The sequence below is a fragment of the Rattus norvegicus genome, chromosome 4 (genome assembly GCF_036323735.1).
Source record: "Rattus norvegicus strain BN/NHsdMcwi chromosome 4, GRCr8, whole genome shotgun sequence".
NCBI lineage: Eukaryota > Metazoa > Chordata > Mammalia > Rodentia > Muridae > Rattus > Rattus norvegicus.
In genome coordinates, this window is record NC_086022.1 from 156,789,335 (window position 1) to 156,809,328 (window position 19,994).

Here is a 19,994-nt window from a genome sequence, read left to right on the forward strand (position 1 = left end):
TTTAGAACTAAAGAAGGCCAAAGTTTCTAAATTGTTGCTAAGACCAAGAAGGAAAGTCACTCTTTAGTAAAATCTTTCACTGCTGCTCAGTGAATTATGATAGAACTGCCATTTTACATGGATCCTTGACACTTTAAAAGAGTATCTGAAAAATAAGGATTTTTAAAAAATTTTTCTTAGATTATATTTCCTTACTTACAATTCAAACATTATTCACCTTCCCAGTTTCCTGTCCATAAGACCCCATTCACTCCACTCCCCCAGACGGGTATTCCTCCTATACATCCCCCTTATTGCCCCCCCATATCTCCCTCCACTGGGGTTCCAACCCTAGGAAGACCAAGGGCTTCCCCTTCCCCTGGTGCCCCAACAAGGGAAGGGAAGGCAGTTGTAGCCCTGGGTCAGTCCATGTACAGTCTTTTGGTAGTGGTTTAGTCCCTGGAAGCTCTGGTTGGTTGGCATTGTTGTTTTTATGGGGTTGCAAGTTCCTTCAACTCTTTCAATACTTCCTCTAATTCCCCCAAAGGGGCTACTATTCTCAGTTTGGTGGTTTGCTGATAGCATTGACCTCTGTATTGGACATGCTCTGGATGTATCTCTCAGGAGAGATCTATATCCAGTTCCTTTCAGCATGCATTTTCTGGCTTCATCAATCTTATCTGGTTTTGGTGGTTGTATATATATGGGCCAGGTGTGGGTCAGGCTCTGAATGGCCATTCCTTGGGTTGCTGCTCTAAACTTTGCTTCCATATCCCCTCCTATGGATTTTTTACCCCTTTTAAGAGGAGGGGGAGCATCCGCATTTTGGTCATCCTTTTTCTTGAGCTTTCTGTGGTCTGTGGATTGCATCTTGGGTAATTCGAGGATTTTGGCTAATATCCACTTATCAATGAGTGCACATCAAGTGTGTTTTTCTGTGCTTGAGTTACCTCACTCAAGATGATATTTTCTAGTTCATTCCATTTGCCTATGAATTTCATGAAGCCATTGTTTTTTATAGCTAAGTAGTAATCCATTGTGTAGATGTACCACATTTTCTGTATCCATTCCTCTGTTGAAGGGAATTTGGTTTCTTTCCAGCTTCTGGCTATTGTAAATAAGGCTGCTACAAACATAGTGGAGCATGTGTCTTTGTTGAATGTTGGAGCATCATTTGGGTATGTGCCCAAGAGAGGTATAGCTGGGTCCTCAGGTAGTGGAATGTCCAATTTTCTGAGGAACCTCCAGACTGATTTCCAGAGTGGTTGTACCAGTTTGAAATCCCACCAACAATGTAGGAATGTTACTTTTTCTCCACATCCTTGCCAGCATCTGCTGTCACAAGTTATATATTAGCTATTCTGACTGGTGTGAGGTGGAATCTCAGTGTTGTTTTGATTTGCATTTCCCTGATGACTAAGGATATTAAACATTTCTTTAGGCACTTTTTGGCCATTTGATAATCCTCAGCTGAGAATGTTTGGTTTAACTCTCTACCCTATTTTAATAGGCTTCTTTGACTCTCTGGAGGCTAACTTCTTGAGTTCTTTGTATATTTTGGATATTAGCCCTCTATCAGATGTAAGAATGGTAAAGATCTTTTCCCAATCTGTTGCTTGCAATTTTGTCCTAATGACAGTGTCTTTTGTCTTACAGAAGCTTTGCAGTTTTATGAGGTCCAATTTGTTGATTCTTGATCTTAGAGCATGAGCCATTGGTGTTTTGTTCAGGAAATTTTCCCCAGTGCCCATGTGTTCGAGACTCTTTCCCATTTTTTCTTCTACTAGTTTGAGTGTATCTGGTTTGATATGGAGGTCCTTGATCCACATGGACTTAAGCTGTGTACATGGTGATAAGAATGGATCGATTTGCATTTTTCTACATGCTGACCTCCAGTTGAACCAGCACCATTTGTTGAAAATTCTATCTTTCTTCCATTGGATGGTTTTAGCACCTTCGTCAAAGATCAAGTGACTATAGGTGTGTGGGTTCATTTCTGGGTCTTCAGTTCTGTTCCACTGATCTGCCTGTCTCTGTACCAATACCATACAGTTTTTATGACTATTGGTCTGTAATACTGTCTGAAGTCAGGGATGATGATTCCCTCAGAAGTTCTTCTATTGTTGAGTATAGTTTTTGCTATCTTAAATTTTTTTATTCCAAATGAATTTACAAATTGTTCTATCTCTATAAAAAATTGAGTAAGAATTTTGGTGGGGATTGCATTGAATATGTAGATTGTTTTTGGCAGAATGGCCATCTTACTATATTAATCCTTCCAATCCATGAGCATGGAAGATCTTTCCATCTTCTGAGATCTTCCTCAATTTCTTTCTTCAGAGACTTGAAGTTCTTATCATACAGATCTTTCACTTGCTTGGTTAAAGTCACACCAAGATATTTTATGTAATTTGGGACTATTGTGAAGGGTGTCATTTCCTTGATTTCTTCGTCAGCCTGTTTACCCTGTGTGTAGAGGAAGGCTTCTGATTTGTTTGAGTTAATTTTATACCCAGACATTTTGCTGAAGCTGTTTTTCAGGTTAAGAAGTTCTCTGGTGTAACGTTTGGGGTCATTTAAGTACAGTATCATATCATCTGCAAATAGTGACATTTTGATTTCTTCCCTTCCAATTTGTACCCTTTGACCTCCTTTGGCTGTCTCATTGCTCTGGCTAGGACTTTGAGTACTATATTGAATAAGTAGAGAGAGAGTGAGCAGCATTGTCTAGTCCCTGATTTTAGTGGGATTGCTTCAAGTTTCTCTCCATTTACTTTGATGTTACCTATTGGTTTGCTGTATATTGCTTTTACTATGTTTAGGTATGGGCCTTGAATTCCTGATCTTTCCATGACTTTTATCATGAAAGGGTGTTGAATTTTGTCAAATGCTTTCTCAGCATCTAATGAGGTGATCACGTAGTTCTTATCTTTGACTTTGTTTATATAGTGGATTACATTGACTGATTTTTATATATTAAACCATCCCTGCATCCCTGGTATGAAGCCTACTTGATCATGATGGAAGATCATTTTGATGTGTTCTTGTATTTGGTTTGCAAGAATTTTATTGAGTATTTTTGCATCAGTATTCATGAGTGAAATTGGTCTGAAGTTCTATTTCTTTGTTGGATCTTCGTGTGGTTTCAGTATAAGAGTAATTGTGGCTTCATAGAAGGAATTCTGTAGTGCTCCATCTGTTTCTGTTTTATGAAATAATTTCAACAGTATTGGTATGAGGTCTTCTATGAAGGTCTGATAGAATTCTGCACTGAACCCATTTGGACCTGGGCTCTTTTTGGTTGGGAGACTTTTAATAATTACTTCTATTTCTTTAGAAGTTATGGGGTTGTTTAGATGTTGTATTTGTTCCTGATTTAACTTTGATACCTGGTATCTGTCTAGACAATTGTCCATGTCCTCCATATTTTCCAGTTTTGTTGAATATAGGCTTTTGTAGTAGGATCTGATGATTTTTTTTTAATTTCTTCAGATTCTGTTGTTATGTCTCCCTTTTCATTTCTGATTTTGTTAATTGGAATACACTCTCTGTGACCTCTGGTTAGTCTGGCTAAGTGTTTATCTATCTTGTTGATTTTCTCAAAGAACTAGCTCCTGGTTTCTTTGATTCTTTGTGTAATCCTGGTTATGTTGATTTTTTTTATAGTCCTTTTCATTTCTACTTGGTTGATTTCACCTCTGAGTTTGATTATTTCCTGCCTTCTACTCCTCTTGGGTTTATTTATTACTTTTTGTTCTAGAGCATTTAGGTGTGCTGTCAAGCTGCTGACATATGCTCTCTCCTCTTTCTTTTTGCAGGCACTCAGATCTATGAATTTTCCTCTTAGTAGAGCTTTCATTGTGTCCCATAAGTTTTAGAATGCAGTATCTTCATTTTTGTTAAATTCTAAGAAGTCTTTAATTTCTTTCTTTATTTCTTCCTTGACCCAGTTGTCATTGAGTAGAACATTATTCAACTTCCATGTATATGTGGGCTTTCTGTCATTATTGTTTTTATTGAAGACCAGTTTTAGAGTGTGGTGATCGGATAGGATGCATGGAATTATTTCTATCTTCTTGTATCTGTTGAGGCCTGTTTTATGACTGGTTACATGGTCAATTTTGGAGAAGGTTCCATGAGGTGCTGAGAAGAAGGTATATCTTTTTGTTTTAGGATGGAATGTTCTATAAATGTCTGTAAAATCCATTTGGTTCATAACTTCTAGTAGTTTCTCTATGTCTCTGTTTAATTTCTGTTTCTATGGTCTGTCTAGTGATGAGAGTGGGGTGTTGAAATTCTCTACTATTATTGTATGATGTGCAATGTGTGGTTTGAGCTTTAGTTAGGTTTCTTTTATGAATATAGGTGCCCTTGCATTTGGTGCATAGATATTTATGATTGAGAGTTCATCTTGGTGGATTTTTCCTTTGATGAATATGAAGTGTCCTTCCTTATCCTTTTTAATGACTTTTGGTTGAAAGTCAATTTTATTTCATATTAGAATGGCAACTCCAGCTTCTTTCTTCAGGACATTTGCTTGGAAAGTTGTTTTCCAGCCATTTACTCTGAGATAGTGTCTGTCTTTGTCTCTAAGATTTGTCTCCTGCATGCAGCAAAATGCTGGTTCCTCTTTACGTATCCAGTCTGTTAGTCTATGTCTTTTTATTGGGGAATTGAGTCCATTGACCTTGAGAGATAATAAGGAATAGTGATTGTCACTTTCTGTTATTTTCATTGTTAGAAGTGGAATTATGTTTGTTTGTCTTTCTTTTGGTTTCATTGCAAGGACATTCTGTTCCTGATTTCTATATGGTGTAGTTTCTCTACTTGTGTTGGAGTTTTCATCTATTATCCTTTGTAAGGCTGGATTTGTAGAAAGATATTGTGTAAATTTGGTTTTGTCAAGGAATATCTTGGTTTCTCCATCTATGTTAATTGAAAGTTTTGCTGGATACAGTAACCTGGGCTGGCATTTGTGTTCTCTTAGGGTCTGTATGACATCTGTCCAGAATCTTCTGGCTTCCACAGTCTCTGGTGAGATATCTGGTGTGATTCTTATAGGTCTGACTTTACATGTCACTTGACCTTTTTCCCTTATTGCTTTTAATATTCTTTCTTTGTTTTGTGAATTTAGTGAATATGAACTATTATGTGGCTGGAGGAATTTCTCTTCTGATCCAATGTATTTGGAGTTCTGTAGGCTTCTTGTACATTTATGGGCATTTCTTTCTTTAGGCTAGGCAAGTTTTCTTGAATAATTTTGTTGAATATATTTGCTGGCCCTTTAAATTGGGAGTCTTCACTTTCTTCTATACCTATTATCCTTAGGTTTGATCTTCTCATTGTGTCCTAGATTTCCTGTATCTTTTGGGCTAGGAACTTTTTGCATTTTACATTATCTTTGACAGTTATGTCGACGTTTTCTATGGTATCTTCTGCCCCTGACAGTCTCTTTTCTATCTCTTGTATTCTGTTGGTGATGCTTGTATCTACAGCTCCTTGTCACTTCCTCTGGTTTTCTATATCCAGAATTGTCTCCCTTGGTGTTTTCTTCATGTTTCTATTTCCATTTTCAATTCATTCATCTGTTTGGCTGTGTTTTCCTGTAAATCTTTCAGGGATTTTTGTGTTTCCTCTCTAAGGGTTTCTATTTATTTTTTTGTGTTTTCCTGCATTTCTTTAAAGGAGTTTTTTATGTCTTTCTTAAACTCCTCCATCATTATCAAAAAATGTGATTTTTAAATCTAAATCTTGCTTTTCTGGTGTGTTTGAATATCCAGTATTTTCTTTGGTGGGAGAACTGGGCTCTGATGATGCCAAGTAGTCTTGGTGTCTGTTGCTTAGTTTCCTGCACTTGCCTCTAGCCATTGGGTTGTCTCTGGTGTTTGCTTGTCTTGCTGTTTCTGAGAGTGACTTGACCCTGCTGTAGGCCTCTGTGTCAGCACTCCTGTAGAACTGCTTTCCTGTTTTCTTTCAGCCTTTCCTGAGAACAGGGGCTCTGATTTCAGATGTGTCAGTTCTCCTGGAGTCTGTCTTCCTCCTCTGGGTGTGGGCAGGAATCAAAGGATCCTGCCCCTGATTTCTCATGTAGGTCCTTGCACCCCGCCAGCACAATTGGCACTAGGTGATTCCCTCTTGGGTCTGGACTGTTGGCAGAGAGTATTCTCCTCTTACTTCTCAGGACTATCCACATTTCTGAGGATCCAGCTCTCTCCCCCATGGGATTTGGGTGCAGGGAACTGTGGAATGGTATCTGCTCACTTCCGGGCAGATCCAGAAACAGGAAGTACCTTGACCCAGAGGACTTCTGCCTCTGTGTATCATGAATCCACCAGGAAGGTCACTTGGTAGCAGAAAAGTAGGTCTTACCTCTGCTCCTAGCTGTGGCAGCATTTCTGGAGACAGTCTTCCTTCTCTGGGTGCTGGCAGGAATCAAAGGGTCCTGTCCCTGATTGCTCCTGTATGTCCTTGCACCCCGTGGGCACAGTTGGCACTATGCGATTCCTTCTTGGGTCTGGACTGTTGGCAGAGGGTATTCTCCTCTGACTTCTCAGGAGTATCCACACTTCTGAGGGTCCAGCTCTCTCCCGCACGGAATTTGGGTGCAGGGAGCTGTTTGGCCAGTTCAGTTCGGTCCTGGGCACAGACCAGAACTGCAGGTACCAGCGGCTGTCTGTTCCTATATCCCTGTGTCCAGAGGCACTGTGCAGATTCTCCTTGGACCACTGATGTGGGCCAAGGTGTGCAGAGGTGGCACTCTGTCGTGCAGCCTCAAGATTTGTGCACTCCTGGGTAGTCCATTCTCAAAGCTTAGCATTTCTCTCTGCTACGTGTATTCCTATCCAGAGCAGCAAAGACTATGAAGAAGAAACAGAAGAAATATGCTTCAGTGTTCTGCTATTTCATTGAAACTTCGAACCCACTGGGAAACTTTAATAAGTCATTTGGTTTGAACACTGAACAAGTGACCCTTTTTTGGGTGTGAGGGAATTAATGAGTAAAAGAGACGTGTTGGCTCTTGTCTCTTCAACAGCTCTCCTAGAGCTCTATTGAGGACTTAATTTAGTTAATAACATAATATTTCTGTCCATGGTCTTTCTCAATCATGACCCATCCACACCAACTGCAGACTTTTACAGTAAATTAGTAAACCTGGGTGTATTGTGAGTGAAAACTTTAAAACCTTCTACAACCTTTTACGGGTCCTTCTTTCTAAATACTGTCATGCAATCATTCTCCATTCAGACTTTTAATTTTCTCTCTCTTTTTACCCTAAGACAACTCCATCCACTGGGAAAGACCTCAGAAACCCACAAAATCAGAGGGTTATCTGTACACACCCCAGGCTTCCTCTGCTGAAGTAGAGATGAGTGCCTATGTCGTCTTAGCTCGCCTCACTGCCCAGCCAGCCCCATCCCCTGAGGACCTGGCTTTGTCAATGGGCACCATCAAGTGGCTCACAAAGCAGCAGAATTCCCATGGCGGCTTCTCCTCCACACAGGTCAGTGGTTTTCCTTCAGAGTCCACATGGGATTAGGGAATTTGAACAAGAGACACAGGAACCATAAAAAGGTGAAGAGAAGAGAACAAGGAAATGTTACTCTTGGATATTTTGTGTCTATAGGAAGTGAGGGATGATAGAATCTAGCAATAAATTGCCCTCGTTCCTGTTCCCAGCCACAGGAGTTCTCTTGATACCAGGATTAGGGAAACAGGCCTATGTTTCTGAGAACTTCCTAACCCAGATCCAATCCTTAATATAAAACAGTGGACAAAATCCTGGATTATCCAGAATCCTAGGCATAGTTCCCTCACCCTAGACATAGCTCCTTCACCCTAGAACAGCATACGGAGACCCAAGACCAAACCGACATGTCTGCTGCCCTACTGACCTTAGGTACAGCTGTTTCCCTTCTCCTGATAGGCCCTCCTAATCTTATGTGGGATAGATCACTCTTGGCTTCTCTCCAAGCTGGCAGGAGGTTCTGCTACCTCTTGATACTTGGGAACCACCAGGGCTGTCCTGAGGTAATAACATCTCCACCTCCAAACACATCTGCCACAATGACTATAATCCATGCTGCAGTTATTCTGGCACCATGGCAGAGTTAATAGTGAGATGGCAGGGTCCTCTAAAGGATAAGTACAATGTATTGGAAAGAAAACTAATGTGATACTAGCCACCCTGCTCTGCAGTTCAGTTCTTTTCCTCTTTCCTTTCACTAGACATCCCTGTTGTGATCATAAAGTCCTTGCTTCATGTTTCTGCTCTCTTGCTGGGCCCTGTTCTCAGGTTAAGTTCTCTTAGGATAAGAAAGGATCGTGTGAGAGAGATCCTTTCTGGAGCCTGGAGGACACATGACCAGAGTATCCCACTGAGGAGCAAGGCAGTGAAGGACAACACTAGTTCGTGGCTTTTTCTATGTGATCAGACTGAACCAGGACAGGCACATGGCCATGCTGCCTTCATTGCTCAGCAAGTGCAGAAGCAAGTTTGTCAATGAGGGAAGGGACATGATTTTGTGGGAAGATGGAGAGGGTAACCCTGGGAGTTGGGAACAAAGGAAAAAAACAAGAATGCTGGGAGGAAAATCTAATCCGTATTCATATTTTCTGCTGGCTAGGGAGGATTTGCATATGGCAGGATACTCTAAGTAGGAAAACCATGGGGAAGTTTTTGACTCTTAAATGTTTCTATACTAAAGCCTGAAATAAAGTCTAGAGCTCAAGTAATTAGAGACAGGAGTTTCATGACAGTTTGTCACAGCTAGAGCAAACTTTGGGAAGAGCTCAAGGCCTTCCAAATGGATGCTATCCTGAACGTTTTCATTCATTCCTGCCAGGACACTGTGGTGGCCCTTGATGCTCTGTCCAAATACGGAGCAGCTACTTTTTCCAAAAGCCAGAAAACTCCTTTGGTGACCATTCAATCTTCAGGGTCATTTTCCCAAAAGTTCCAAGTAGACAACAGTAATCGCCTGTTACTGCAGCAGGTCTCATTACCAGACATTCCTGGGAACTATACCGTCAGTGTGTCAGGGGAAGGATGTGTGTATGCTCAGGTAAGATGCTGGGAAGTTGTGGGTATGTGGCTGTGAGCCTCCTTCCCCAAAATGGAAAGTCTGACTTTGCACACACTATGCTCAAATTGGGGAAAATTGATCCAAGGACTCAGTGCAATGGAGGTGATGTATTTCTGTTCACTACTTATCAGACCACGCTGAGATACAACATGCCCTTGGAGAAGCAGCAGCCTGCATTTGCTCTAAAGGTGCAGACAGTACCCCTGACTTGTAACAACCCCAAAGGCCAGAACAGCTTCCAGATCTCACTAGAAATCAGGTATGAGATAGGCATGTGTCTCTGTCTCTGTATGAGCATCTATCTCTGTCTCTGTCTCTCAGCTACTATAGGGCTGTCTTCCTCACACTCTTCATGGAACGGGTTCAAAGATACCTAAAGTGGGTCTCTTCATTAACAGTTGTTTTTGCCTGTAAAAATAAATGATTAAAAATACTGGGCTTCAGCAAAGTGAACAATGAGGAATTGTAAAATGACTCCTCCTGTGCACTTCTTTGGTCTGTAGTTACACGGGGAGCCGTCCAGCCTCCAACATGGTGATTGCTGATGTGAAGATGCTCTCTGGTTTCATCCCATTGAAACCAACAGTGAAGAAGGTAGGCAGAGACGAGATGTTTGTGTTCCCTGTATCCTCAGACTAGGAGCCTACCAATACCGTCATGATTACGTCAACCCATGTCAAAGCCGTTAATTTAACACACTTGGGTTTTGTCAAAATGCTGGTGTAGGTATGGACTGTGATAGCAGCCAGCACAAGAAACATAAGAAAGAGATCTGAGTTCACTGAGTCTACAATCTATCTAACGATAACTTTTAAATTGTGATGAACCTGCTCAATGATTCGTGGGAAAATATTATTAAATGGCCAAATTGCAGGTGTAGTTTAAGAACAATGAAAATTGACAAAAAACTAAGGTTGATAACAGCACATTGAATATGGGGTAGGTACTACCAGATGGGTGACTATTTTTAATGTTCAAACAAAAGTCAAAAAGCCTATCACTCATATTCAGCCAGGCCTTCAGTAGAGTAGTAGTCACAATTTCTAAATATATTTTCATTTTATTGAGAAAGTTTCTTCCCATTCATTTAAATGAATTCAATAACATTACCTGTTTATCATCCACCACCCCACAGTTCATTTATCTTCCTCACCCCCCAAGGTTTTTTCAGTAATTCGGGGTTTTCTCTCATTTTCAGCTTGAAAGATTAGAGCACGTAAGCAGAACAGAAGTGACCACCAACAACGTCCTGTTATATTTGGACCAGGTACAATTCCTTCCTGCTTCCCTAGATCTGCCGAGGCAGCAGTCCTTGATCTATGTGGGTCAGGTGAGGGTCCTTCCCGCCTTCCTATACATGCCTAGGTGGGGAATATTTCTTGTGAATCTATGTGTGAAGCACATAGCAGAAGAGAAATAATTCTAAAGGAATTAGCAATTCTAATTGAGTTAGAGGCATGTTCTCTCCTACTAGATGATGCTGTGAATTCTTTCTCTCTGGCCTGGAGACCTGATTCAGCAGTTAAGGGCACTTACTGCTCTTGCAGAAGATCAGAATTCAGTTCCCTGAAGCCAACCCAATTCACACTCCCTATAACTTCAGTTCCAGGGAATCTGATTCCCTCCTCTAGGCTCCATCAGTACAGAAATACAACACACACACACACACACACACACACACACACACACACAGAACAACAGTAGTAGTAGTAGTAGTAGTAGTAGTAGTAGTAGTAGTAGTAGTAGTAGTAAAACAAATCTTTAAGTCTTGTTTCTTCATTGCTGGCTTTCCTGGGACTTAGCTTTGGGTCCCAAGTCAGCAAGTCAAAAGGTTAACTCTCACAATGGACAAAATCAAATATCAAAGGAGGAATATGGATTTTTGGAATGGTTTAATAGACTGGAAAACCTTCACATAGTCCCAGGAACCTGTACTTCAGTTCCTCCCACCCCCACTCTAAAACCTATCTCAGCATCCACGTAGGTGGGCAGTTAAGGAACACAGTGAGTGTGAGAGCAAATGCTACCCAACACATAAGTCAGTCAGGCTGAGGAAAAACACTGGCCCCTTTTGTGAGTCTGGATCATTTTTCTCTCTTTCCCAGGTAACCAATCAGACACTGTCCTTCTCCTTCATCATTCAACAAGACATCCCAGTAAAGAACCTGCAGCCTGCCATTGTGAAAGTGTATGACTACTATGAGACAGGTCAGCGAGATGACCCTAAAGAAGCTTGTTGTTTTATTTATTTATTTTTTTATACTTTCTCACTACATAACCCAGGCTGACCCAAATTCTTAGTCCTCTTGACTCAGCCTCCAGATGCTAATATTACAGACATACGCAATCACACCCACTAGTAAAAACAATTGATTTTCAGACAATGACATATGCAGGCCAGACAACAATTTATAAAATTTCAGTTTATTCAGCCACTCATGCCTTGTTCCTGTTTCTCCAGGTAATCATGTGGGACCAAACACTTTACAAAGTGGGGGTTATAGGTTGAAAGACACACAAATCTTATAAATGCAGCAATGGGAAGAGGAAGAAATGTACAGATAATTAGAGTGGAAATATAAAGGTGAGAGGGAATTGGAGCCCTTGTGCTTAGTGGTGACCAAAGAAGGAGCACAACGCCAGAGGGAACTAAATGGAGGGCTTTCTGTTAAGGGAAGAGATATAAACCAAATGTTTCAGACTAGAAGAATTCAAGAAATAGTGAAGGAAAAGAGGAACATAGAATGGAATCAGAAAGGACCTATGTCTTCAAGGATCACAGCTAGTCCTCTGCTCAAACACTGTAGGAGAAGTGTTTGATTTCTCCACAGGGTAAATGACTCCACTGTTGTTGTGTTTGTTTGTTTATATTGTGAGAGGCGGGCACATCACAGTGTTTGTGGAGGTCACCTGGTCATTTCGCTAAAATGGGCTCTCTCCTTCTGCCTTGCGGATCCTGAAGACTGACCTCACTGAGGGCATAAGGCTTGGCAGCAAGCACCTTTCCCCACTGAGCCAACTTGCTGGCCCAGGATAAAAATGCCAGCCAGTTGCATCTAGGGGAGATGTTCCCTCCTTTGGTTGGTCTGATATCTCTAGAGAAATGATGTTTTAGCCATCACCCAGGTTCTGATTGAGGAAAGTGGTCAGTCCCAACACATCACCTACCCTCCACACACCCCTCCCTCCACCTACCTGTCCCGCCACACACTCCTCTCCCAAAAACTCCGCTTCTCAAGTTCTAACTCCATGTCTTTCAGATGAAGTGGCTTTTGCTGAATACAGCAGCCCCTGCAGCTCAGGTAAGCACCTAGCACTCCTTGCACAAGCCTTCCTCTGACCTCCTTCACTTCAAAACTATCCCAAACTTTTGTTAGATGAGCTCAGACAATTCTCACTGATCAAAAGCACAGAAATGTGCACCTTTGGATTGGTGTACTAACCCTAGGAGACTCCTGTTAACATCTCAACAAACATGTATGGTAGCTTATGGTAGAAAATCTGACGGATCCCATTCTGCACCTTGGCCAGTTTGCTGTCCAGCAGAGAACCTTGCTGCCTTTACCCAATGACATTATACTCATCACATGCTGTTTTCTCTTCTCCCCATACAGACAAACAAAATGTTTGAAACTCATATCTGTGGACAAGGCATTGCTGGAATCCCCAAACCAGAGAACTTTCAAGGTGGTGATTTGTGTTTGTCTCTGAAATACAAATACTGAACAATCTTGGTAAATAAATAATAATTCTAGCGAGTCTCTATCTGTGATTATTTCTCCACTTAATCCAAATTTACTCCTTGTTCAGTTAGCGTTTTGCCCTATGCTCCACATTTTGAATAAACAGAGATGACTTCTAAACAGAAGAGCATGCATTGTGAGCATGGGAAACACTGCAACTGCTTCAATTAAACAGAACTCCAGACATGGACAACCCCTGTGGCAACCTTACCTCCATAGGAAAATGACCATGGATGTATTAGTGACACAAGACGACACTAAAGGCACAAAATGCAGATTCCAGCTTGCATTCAGAGCATTTCTGGAGGATGAGACAAGATTGTCAGAAATTCAAGAGTGACCCAGGCTCCTTTTGCAAGTGCCAAATGAGCCTGGACTTCATAACAAGATCGACTCTCAAAAAATCCAAAGGCAGGGATTATGGTTTGATGGCAAAATACTTGGCGATTTTCAAATCTGTGGATTCAATTTTCTAACACAGGGGGAAAGCAGGAGATATAATACATCAAGGTAAAAACACTTTTTCAAAGGAAAAAAAGTGGCAGGAAAATGGCTACACTGACTTATGGGCAGGATGCCATGTTGAAGATTGCAGTGATAAATCTATTCAGTTGTGTAAAAGAGGGCATAGAGATCAAATGGGAAATGTTCCCAACAGGCTTGGGTGTTTGAGCAATTTGATGGTCCCAAGCTTGTGCTGCTCTGCAAGGGTATACAAATCTTTGGAATATGAGTTCAAACTGGCAGTGGGGGTGAAGCTTAAGAATTCTAGGCCAGCCAAGTTCTGTTTGCTTCTTGACCTATGAAGTATGTGGAATCCATTTCACAAGTTTTGCATCCTTGAACCTAAACATTCCTAGTCACTGAGCTTCCCCAGCACAGCAGTCTGGTGTCCTCTGGACCTGGGAACCATCAGCTGATGGCCAGGTGTTTATACAAATGAGCCTCTGGAAATATTTGAGATTCAGACCCTAACAGATAGTTATTCTGTTGCTCTGGAGACTGTGGCAAAGCAGCATGTCATGGGCTGAGGGTCAAACCTTGAACACAAATACCCACCTGTAAAGGCCATAGTTGTTGATGTGACAGTTTGGGAGGTGATGGGGACTTGAAGAGCTGGATGATGTCCTCACAGGTCTAGTGGGACCTGGCTACTCCTCACTGGCTTACTGTTTTGCTTTGGGGGCCATGAGGTAAGAACTTGATTTAGCTTTGATTTGGGTTGCATGTCCTGTATCCTCTCTACCCCCTCAGAATGGAACCTAAAGGGGCAGGAACAATCAATGGATCAAGATGAAACTTCCCTTTTCTAAGTAGATTGTGGCAGATGCATGCGCCAGTAAACAAAAGGCTGTCCTGGCAGAAGCAAGATGGTAGCGTTTATTCATGCCACTGTGAGCCTGGAGAAATGTGTTGAGGCTGAGGGTCTTTATCACAGTAGTGTAATCACGGGTGGCTTTGGAGAGCAACGAAGGGACAGCACTGTGGTGGGAAGGGTACAACAGATCTGTCTCCCAGAAACTGTGGCAGACTGGTTATAAATGTATTCAACCTCTTTAGAACATTTGTTTTTTAACTTTTAGGGAGAGCCAAAATTATTTCAGACAGTACAATAAGTCTCCTAAGAGATTTTAATGGTGAAACTTTTCTGAAGATTAGGCTAAGCTTCCTGTGCAAAAAAATTTTGGGGGTCCATTTAGGCAAGGAAACAGGATGGAAAATGTGTTTTCAGAGTCAATGTGTATCTTTTTCATTACTATTAATCATTTTGTTCATTTACTTCAAGTGATATCCTCCTTTCCAGTTACCCTTCCTTCAACTCCAAATCCTATCTCCTCACTCCCCCCTCCCATTAAGCACCCACTATGAGGACATTCCTCCACCCTTTCGGCAGCCTACTGACTCCTCTCACTTGATCTTTATAAACAGAAAACTTCCAAGTCAAATATCTGAAACTCTGGACTGAATTACAAAATCATCAAGGATGATTCCCAGAGTTGAGCCAGTTTACAGGGAAGAGAGGTTGGATTCCATGAGGAAAGACCCCCATTGAACCAAACATGCACAATCATGCTTTCTTTCCTAAAAGGACCTTGGGCCTTTATCAGGGTAGATGTATACTGAAAAAAAGCAGTAATTAGTTCCTTAGAGAACAACTGGACACTGTCTATAGCATGACATTAATTTCAGTAGACATAAAACATCACTGTAGCCCTTTAGTCAACGTAAGGGTCAATGGGGATGTGGGGATGGGATAATGGGAATTATTTTAAAAGATTAAACTCAGTAACCAGAAAGTCTAGAGGAAATAATAAATTTCTAATCATGTAGGTGACTGATAAAGTATATCCATGTGGGTGTTCGTATTGAATCTGAGTCTTTTGCAAGAGAAACAAGTGCTCTTAAGCCCTGAGCCATCTCTCCAGCCCAAATTGTTGCACTGTGAATAAGTTTTAAGATAAGCAATATTCCTGGTTCTATCACACATAAACAAAGAAAATATAACACACATGCTCAAACATGCACATGCAAGCACACACACACACATGCATGCACATGCACACGCCCTACTCCCCAGTGCTGTTCTGCCAATAAAGAGGAGTGAGGAAGCCTGTGACTTGCAGGAAGATGGGGAAAACTGACGGTCATGGTGGAGAGTGCAGTAAGCCAGATGCAGAACCACAGTGTGCTGTGATTCTTCTCTCATGTGGAAAAGGAAGAGACATTCACCGTGGGTCAAAAGCAGGAGACAGAGTCTGAGGGCCTGAAAGAGAGGCTACGCAGATGAAGCCCCTTCCCCTAGTCCTTCCCAGATTATATGCTCTAACTCTCTCTGGCCATCAATACCCTTAAGTCAACTGTGCAGGTGGGGAAGAATTGAACAAAACTACCCTGAAGTCAACTGTGTAGTTGGGGCAGAATTGGACACAACTGGTTGGAAGGGGTGACTGAATATTCAAGTGATTCCCATGAGGGTTCCTGACTCTTTTTCCTGTGAGGGAAGTTATCCAGTCAGGAAAGCTTTCTAGGATCCTCTTTTACAAGCAAGCACAGTTGAACTCCTGAAGATGGTGACCATAGTTGTCTGGGAGGATGATTCTGTACTGTGTGTGTGTCTGTGTGTGTGTGTGTGTGTGTGTGTGTGTGTGTGTGTGTGTGTGTGTGTGCAGTGCTTGCAGAAGGGAGAAGAGGGCATCAGATTCCTTGAGAGGAAGTTATGTCATAGTGAGCTTCCTAATGTAGTTACTTTGAACTGAACGTATGTTCTCTATAAGAATTGTCTCAAATCTTAGGGGTTGAGTCTTTCTCCAGCCCTCTAGTAGGTTGTTTTTTGTTTGTTTTGAGGATTTTTATTAATTCAACTTGTTTTTAGACAAATCCACACATGTTCACTATGCTTGTTGACCAATGTTTACCCTTGACTCTTCGTCTCCAGACCTTTATATATTAGTGTGATTTCACAAGCAAATGTAAAACACAAACCCGAATCAAAATGGAAGAAAACCATGTTTGGTCAAAGCTGCATGTTCCACAGGAACTGGCTCTGGGCTCACCACTGTGGCTCATGCCTGTCTCTCACTGGAACATGCATCAAGGATTGCTCCCTGGAGAGAGAGAGAGAGAGTGTGTGTGTGTGTGTGTGTGTGTGTGTGTGTGTGTGTGTGTGTGTGTGTGTGTGCAGTGCTTGCAGAAGGGAGAAGAGGGCATCAGATTCCTTGAGTAGAAGTTATAAGTCATAGTGAGCTTCCTAATGTAGTTACTTTGAACTACACTTTGGAGGTGGGCAGAAGTGCCCTGTATCACCTGTACACATCCAGGAGTCACATCATTATACATGAATCTAGGTGGTATTGTAAAGGGCATTTGCAAAGTAGTAGATTTACTGATCATTTCCCTAAAAAGTGACCCAAAGAGACACAGTCTATGTAGCCCTGACTCTATCACTTGGAAAATCCATAAATTAAAGGAAAGTTTGGATTTTTCTGCTTCAAAAAAATGAAGGCTGCCCTTTCCTTTATCATTCTCCTCAAATATTTGTCTGTGGCCATGTTAAGTTCATGCCTGTTGGTTATTTTCTCCCTAATTTTATAGCTGCTTAGTTCATCCTCACGGGAGCAGAGATTAATACCAGTAACAAGTGTGATTATACAGTACATTCCTTTCCATTTTTGTCTCATGTGTGTCCACACATGAACAGATGGCATGCATTGCTATACATTTCAAGAAGGCATGCATGCATTCACTGTTTCCTGATTGTGGAGGTCATTTGACCATCTGCTTTACTCTCCTGCTGCCTTGATTTCCCCACCATAATGTGCTGCACTCTTGAGATGTGACTCAGGAGACACCATTTTTCCTGTACTGCACTCTTGAGATGTGACTCAGAAGACACCATTTTAAATTGTTCTTACCCAGGTTGTTCTTTTGAATCATGCAATACAACTGGCATCACAAGATCAGTGGGTCCATGACAAGTTCCTGAGTTCTTTGTGAGTTGGGAGGAAAAAAACGATTCTCATTTGCAGACTGAAGACTCTCGAAGCCTAGAAACAAAGCCACTGTGGACACAAAAATTCCAAGAAGAATTCGTCTCCTGTCACATCTCAAGAGTGCATCACATAATTTGTCTAGAGACTCACAGAGAGTGTAATACCAGGAACCTCTGTTAGCCATGACAGGGAATGGACAATTGCAGGTACAAAGGCATGGCAGCCATTGGTGTACATGCTAATGTACTGTACATTAGTGTGAAATAAAATGAACCCTGCTTATACTGAATCTGTTGAGTATCTTGTAGGATTAATAAGAAAAGTAATATTCTTTTATCCCTCCAAAATAATATGGTCTTCCAGATATATAAAAGGAACCATTTATGAGCAATTACAACAAGATAGGGAATTTTACATCTACAGGTGTTAGATGTACAGACAGCATCCTTAGACTCAGGCTTGGTGGAGTGTTCCTGATTCCGAGATACGTTCTTAGAGTGGATTTTTTTTTCAAAAATAGGATATAACAGTTCAGATATCACGGTTCAAAGTCTTAGTCATTGTTATATTGCTGTAAGAAACACCAAAACCAAGGCAACTTTTATCAATCAAAGCACTTAATTAGAGCATCCCTACAGTTTCAGAGGTTTAACCTCTCATCATCATTTTTGTGGACCATGGTAGCACACAGGCCCATGCTTGAGCAGCAGGTGAATTCGACATCATACCCATGGACAGAGAGCCAGAGGACCTGATCCTGGTATGGACTTTGGAAACCTCAAAGCCCCTCCCCAGTGGCCTACATCTACCAACAATGAAGAGATCTCTGAATCTTTCATAGTCTCTACAGTGTTTAAAAGTCCAAAATCTTTTTTGAGATTTGAGGCACTCTCTTAACTGCCATCCATGTAAAATCAAAATCAAAAGGCACATTACATATTCTAAAAAACAGTGACATAGAATATATATTACCATTCCAAAAAGAGGAAAGAGAGCCTAGAAATACCAGACCATCCTCACCAAACTGGTAAAACTCCTATGAGGGAATTAACCAATCACTTTCCTTTTTAAACGCACATGTTGCTGTGTACCAGGGAATCAGATAACCACTCTATCAATGATAAAGGGGGAGAGAAACAGAACCTCACAACTGAGAGGCATAAAAGCAGTTTCTCATCCAGCTTCTCATCTCACACAAATGAGATGTCTCCCTTTAAAAACCATCCATCTAACTGGTTCTACATAGCACACTTTCTATTTGGGTTTAAGACTGTTGGCTTTTGAATAAATTAATTTACTGGTAATTTTAATTAACTCTGTGATCTTTTTTTCCCAGTGGATTTCATCTCTCTAACAGGTGTCTCTAGAAATCCAGGCTTTACCTTCACAGTGTCGTGCCATAGACTCTCTGAGCCTTCATGCAGGGCCACAACCCTTACACATGCCAAAGTGCAGAGGCTTTTCTTAGCAGGAGATTCTACAAATCCTTTCTTGTATCTTTGATTCTAAAGACAAAGCCATGTACTGACGCTGCCCCATTCTGGTGCTTAATCAGGTTGGAATTTGTCCCCCTTTAAAACTACATCTGCCTCAGCTTTCTGTTGCTGATGCTGCCCTTCACTGCTTAAGATTGTCTACATTACCTTTCACACATTGGAAGCTCTCTGTGGTGGGGTGTCGCCCTGAAGTCACAATTCCTTCTAGCATTGGGCTCTTCTTGACACTTTTTAAAATCCTTGAACATTGGACTTCTCTCCATTACATTTACTGTTTCCTTTTTCTCTCAAACTCTACTTCTGTTATTTCTCCCCCACCCTACTTATCTCTCTTTATTGTATATCTTCATAAGAGTATCAGCTAGAAACCATGTCAATACTACGCTCTCTTGAAATCTTGGCCAAGGCCATTAATCCAAAAGTCTTCAATGCAACCTGAGGTAAATTTTAGGACAAGGGCAGAAAGCAACTACCTGCTTCACTAAAGTATCCCAAAAACAGTCTCTAGGGCTCTAATATTTTCCCACCTCAAACTTCTTGAGCTGGGCTACCATAGTTCAAATCACACACAGCACTGCCTCCCTTGTTCTTCTAGGATGGCCCAGTTAGCTCCACTTAAAGCATCTGACTGCTATTCTAGCCCAGAATCCCCAAATTTTCCACATTCATCCAACAAACAGCATGTCAGGCTTGTAACAGTAATACCCCAGACTCTGTCTTAGTCAATGTTCATTTCACTGTGAAGAGACACCATGATTAAGACAACTCTTAGAAAAGAAGGCTTTTGACTGGGGGATTGCTTATCCAGGGGCTTATTCCAGAGGCTTAGTCCCTTATCAATGTGTTAGGTAGCATGGCAGGATGTAGGCAGGATCTAGAGCAGTAGTAGAGAGCTACTGAAGAATTAAAGTTTCATAGTTTCACAGATATGAGAAACAAAGTTGCAAAAGCAAGGTTTTGAGGAATACATCTGACATCAGGTTGCCTAACCAAGTTTTGGTCATCACGATATTGAGTCAAAAGACCAGGCTATTCTGACTGAGCTAAGATTAAGACAAAACAAAAATAACTCTTCTCAGAAAGACCCCACTACCCTTCCCTGTGGTAAATCCTGAGAACAAATACAAGATGTCATCCTGACCCTGCCCAAACTACCAGTTCCTCCCCCTTCTAAGGGACTTGCCAGCTCAGCCCTTTCCGAAG

The 19,994-nt window shown here is 41.4% G+C and overlaps 1 protein-coding gene across 2 annotated transcripts in view; it reads left to right on the forward strand.

The window, feature by feature from the left end:
• Positions 1 to 12,798, forward strand: part of Mug1 (murinoglobulin 1) — a 53,782-nt gene extending 40,984 nt beyond the window's left edge. The window contains 8 exon segments of one of the 2 annotated variants that reach the window (NM_023103.1): positions 7,257 to 7,480; positions 8,823 to 9,041; positions 9,194 to 9,321; positions 9,566 to 9,656; positions 10,261 to 10,329; positions 11,168 to 11,270; positions 12,323 to 12,364; positions 12,677 to 12,798. In NM_023103.1, the coding sequence (NP_075591.1) occupies positions 7,257 to 7,480; positions 8,823 to 9,041; positions 9,194 to 9,321; positions 9,566 to 9,656; positions 10,261 to 10,329; positions 11,168 to 11,270; positions 12,323 to 12,364; positions 12,677 to 12,693 (893 nt within the window). In that variant the 3' untranslated portion in view covers positions 12,694 to 12,798. 2 annotated transcript variants of the gene reach the window in all.
• The last annotated feature ends 7,196 nt before the right edge of the window (positions 12,799 to 19,994 follow it).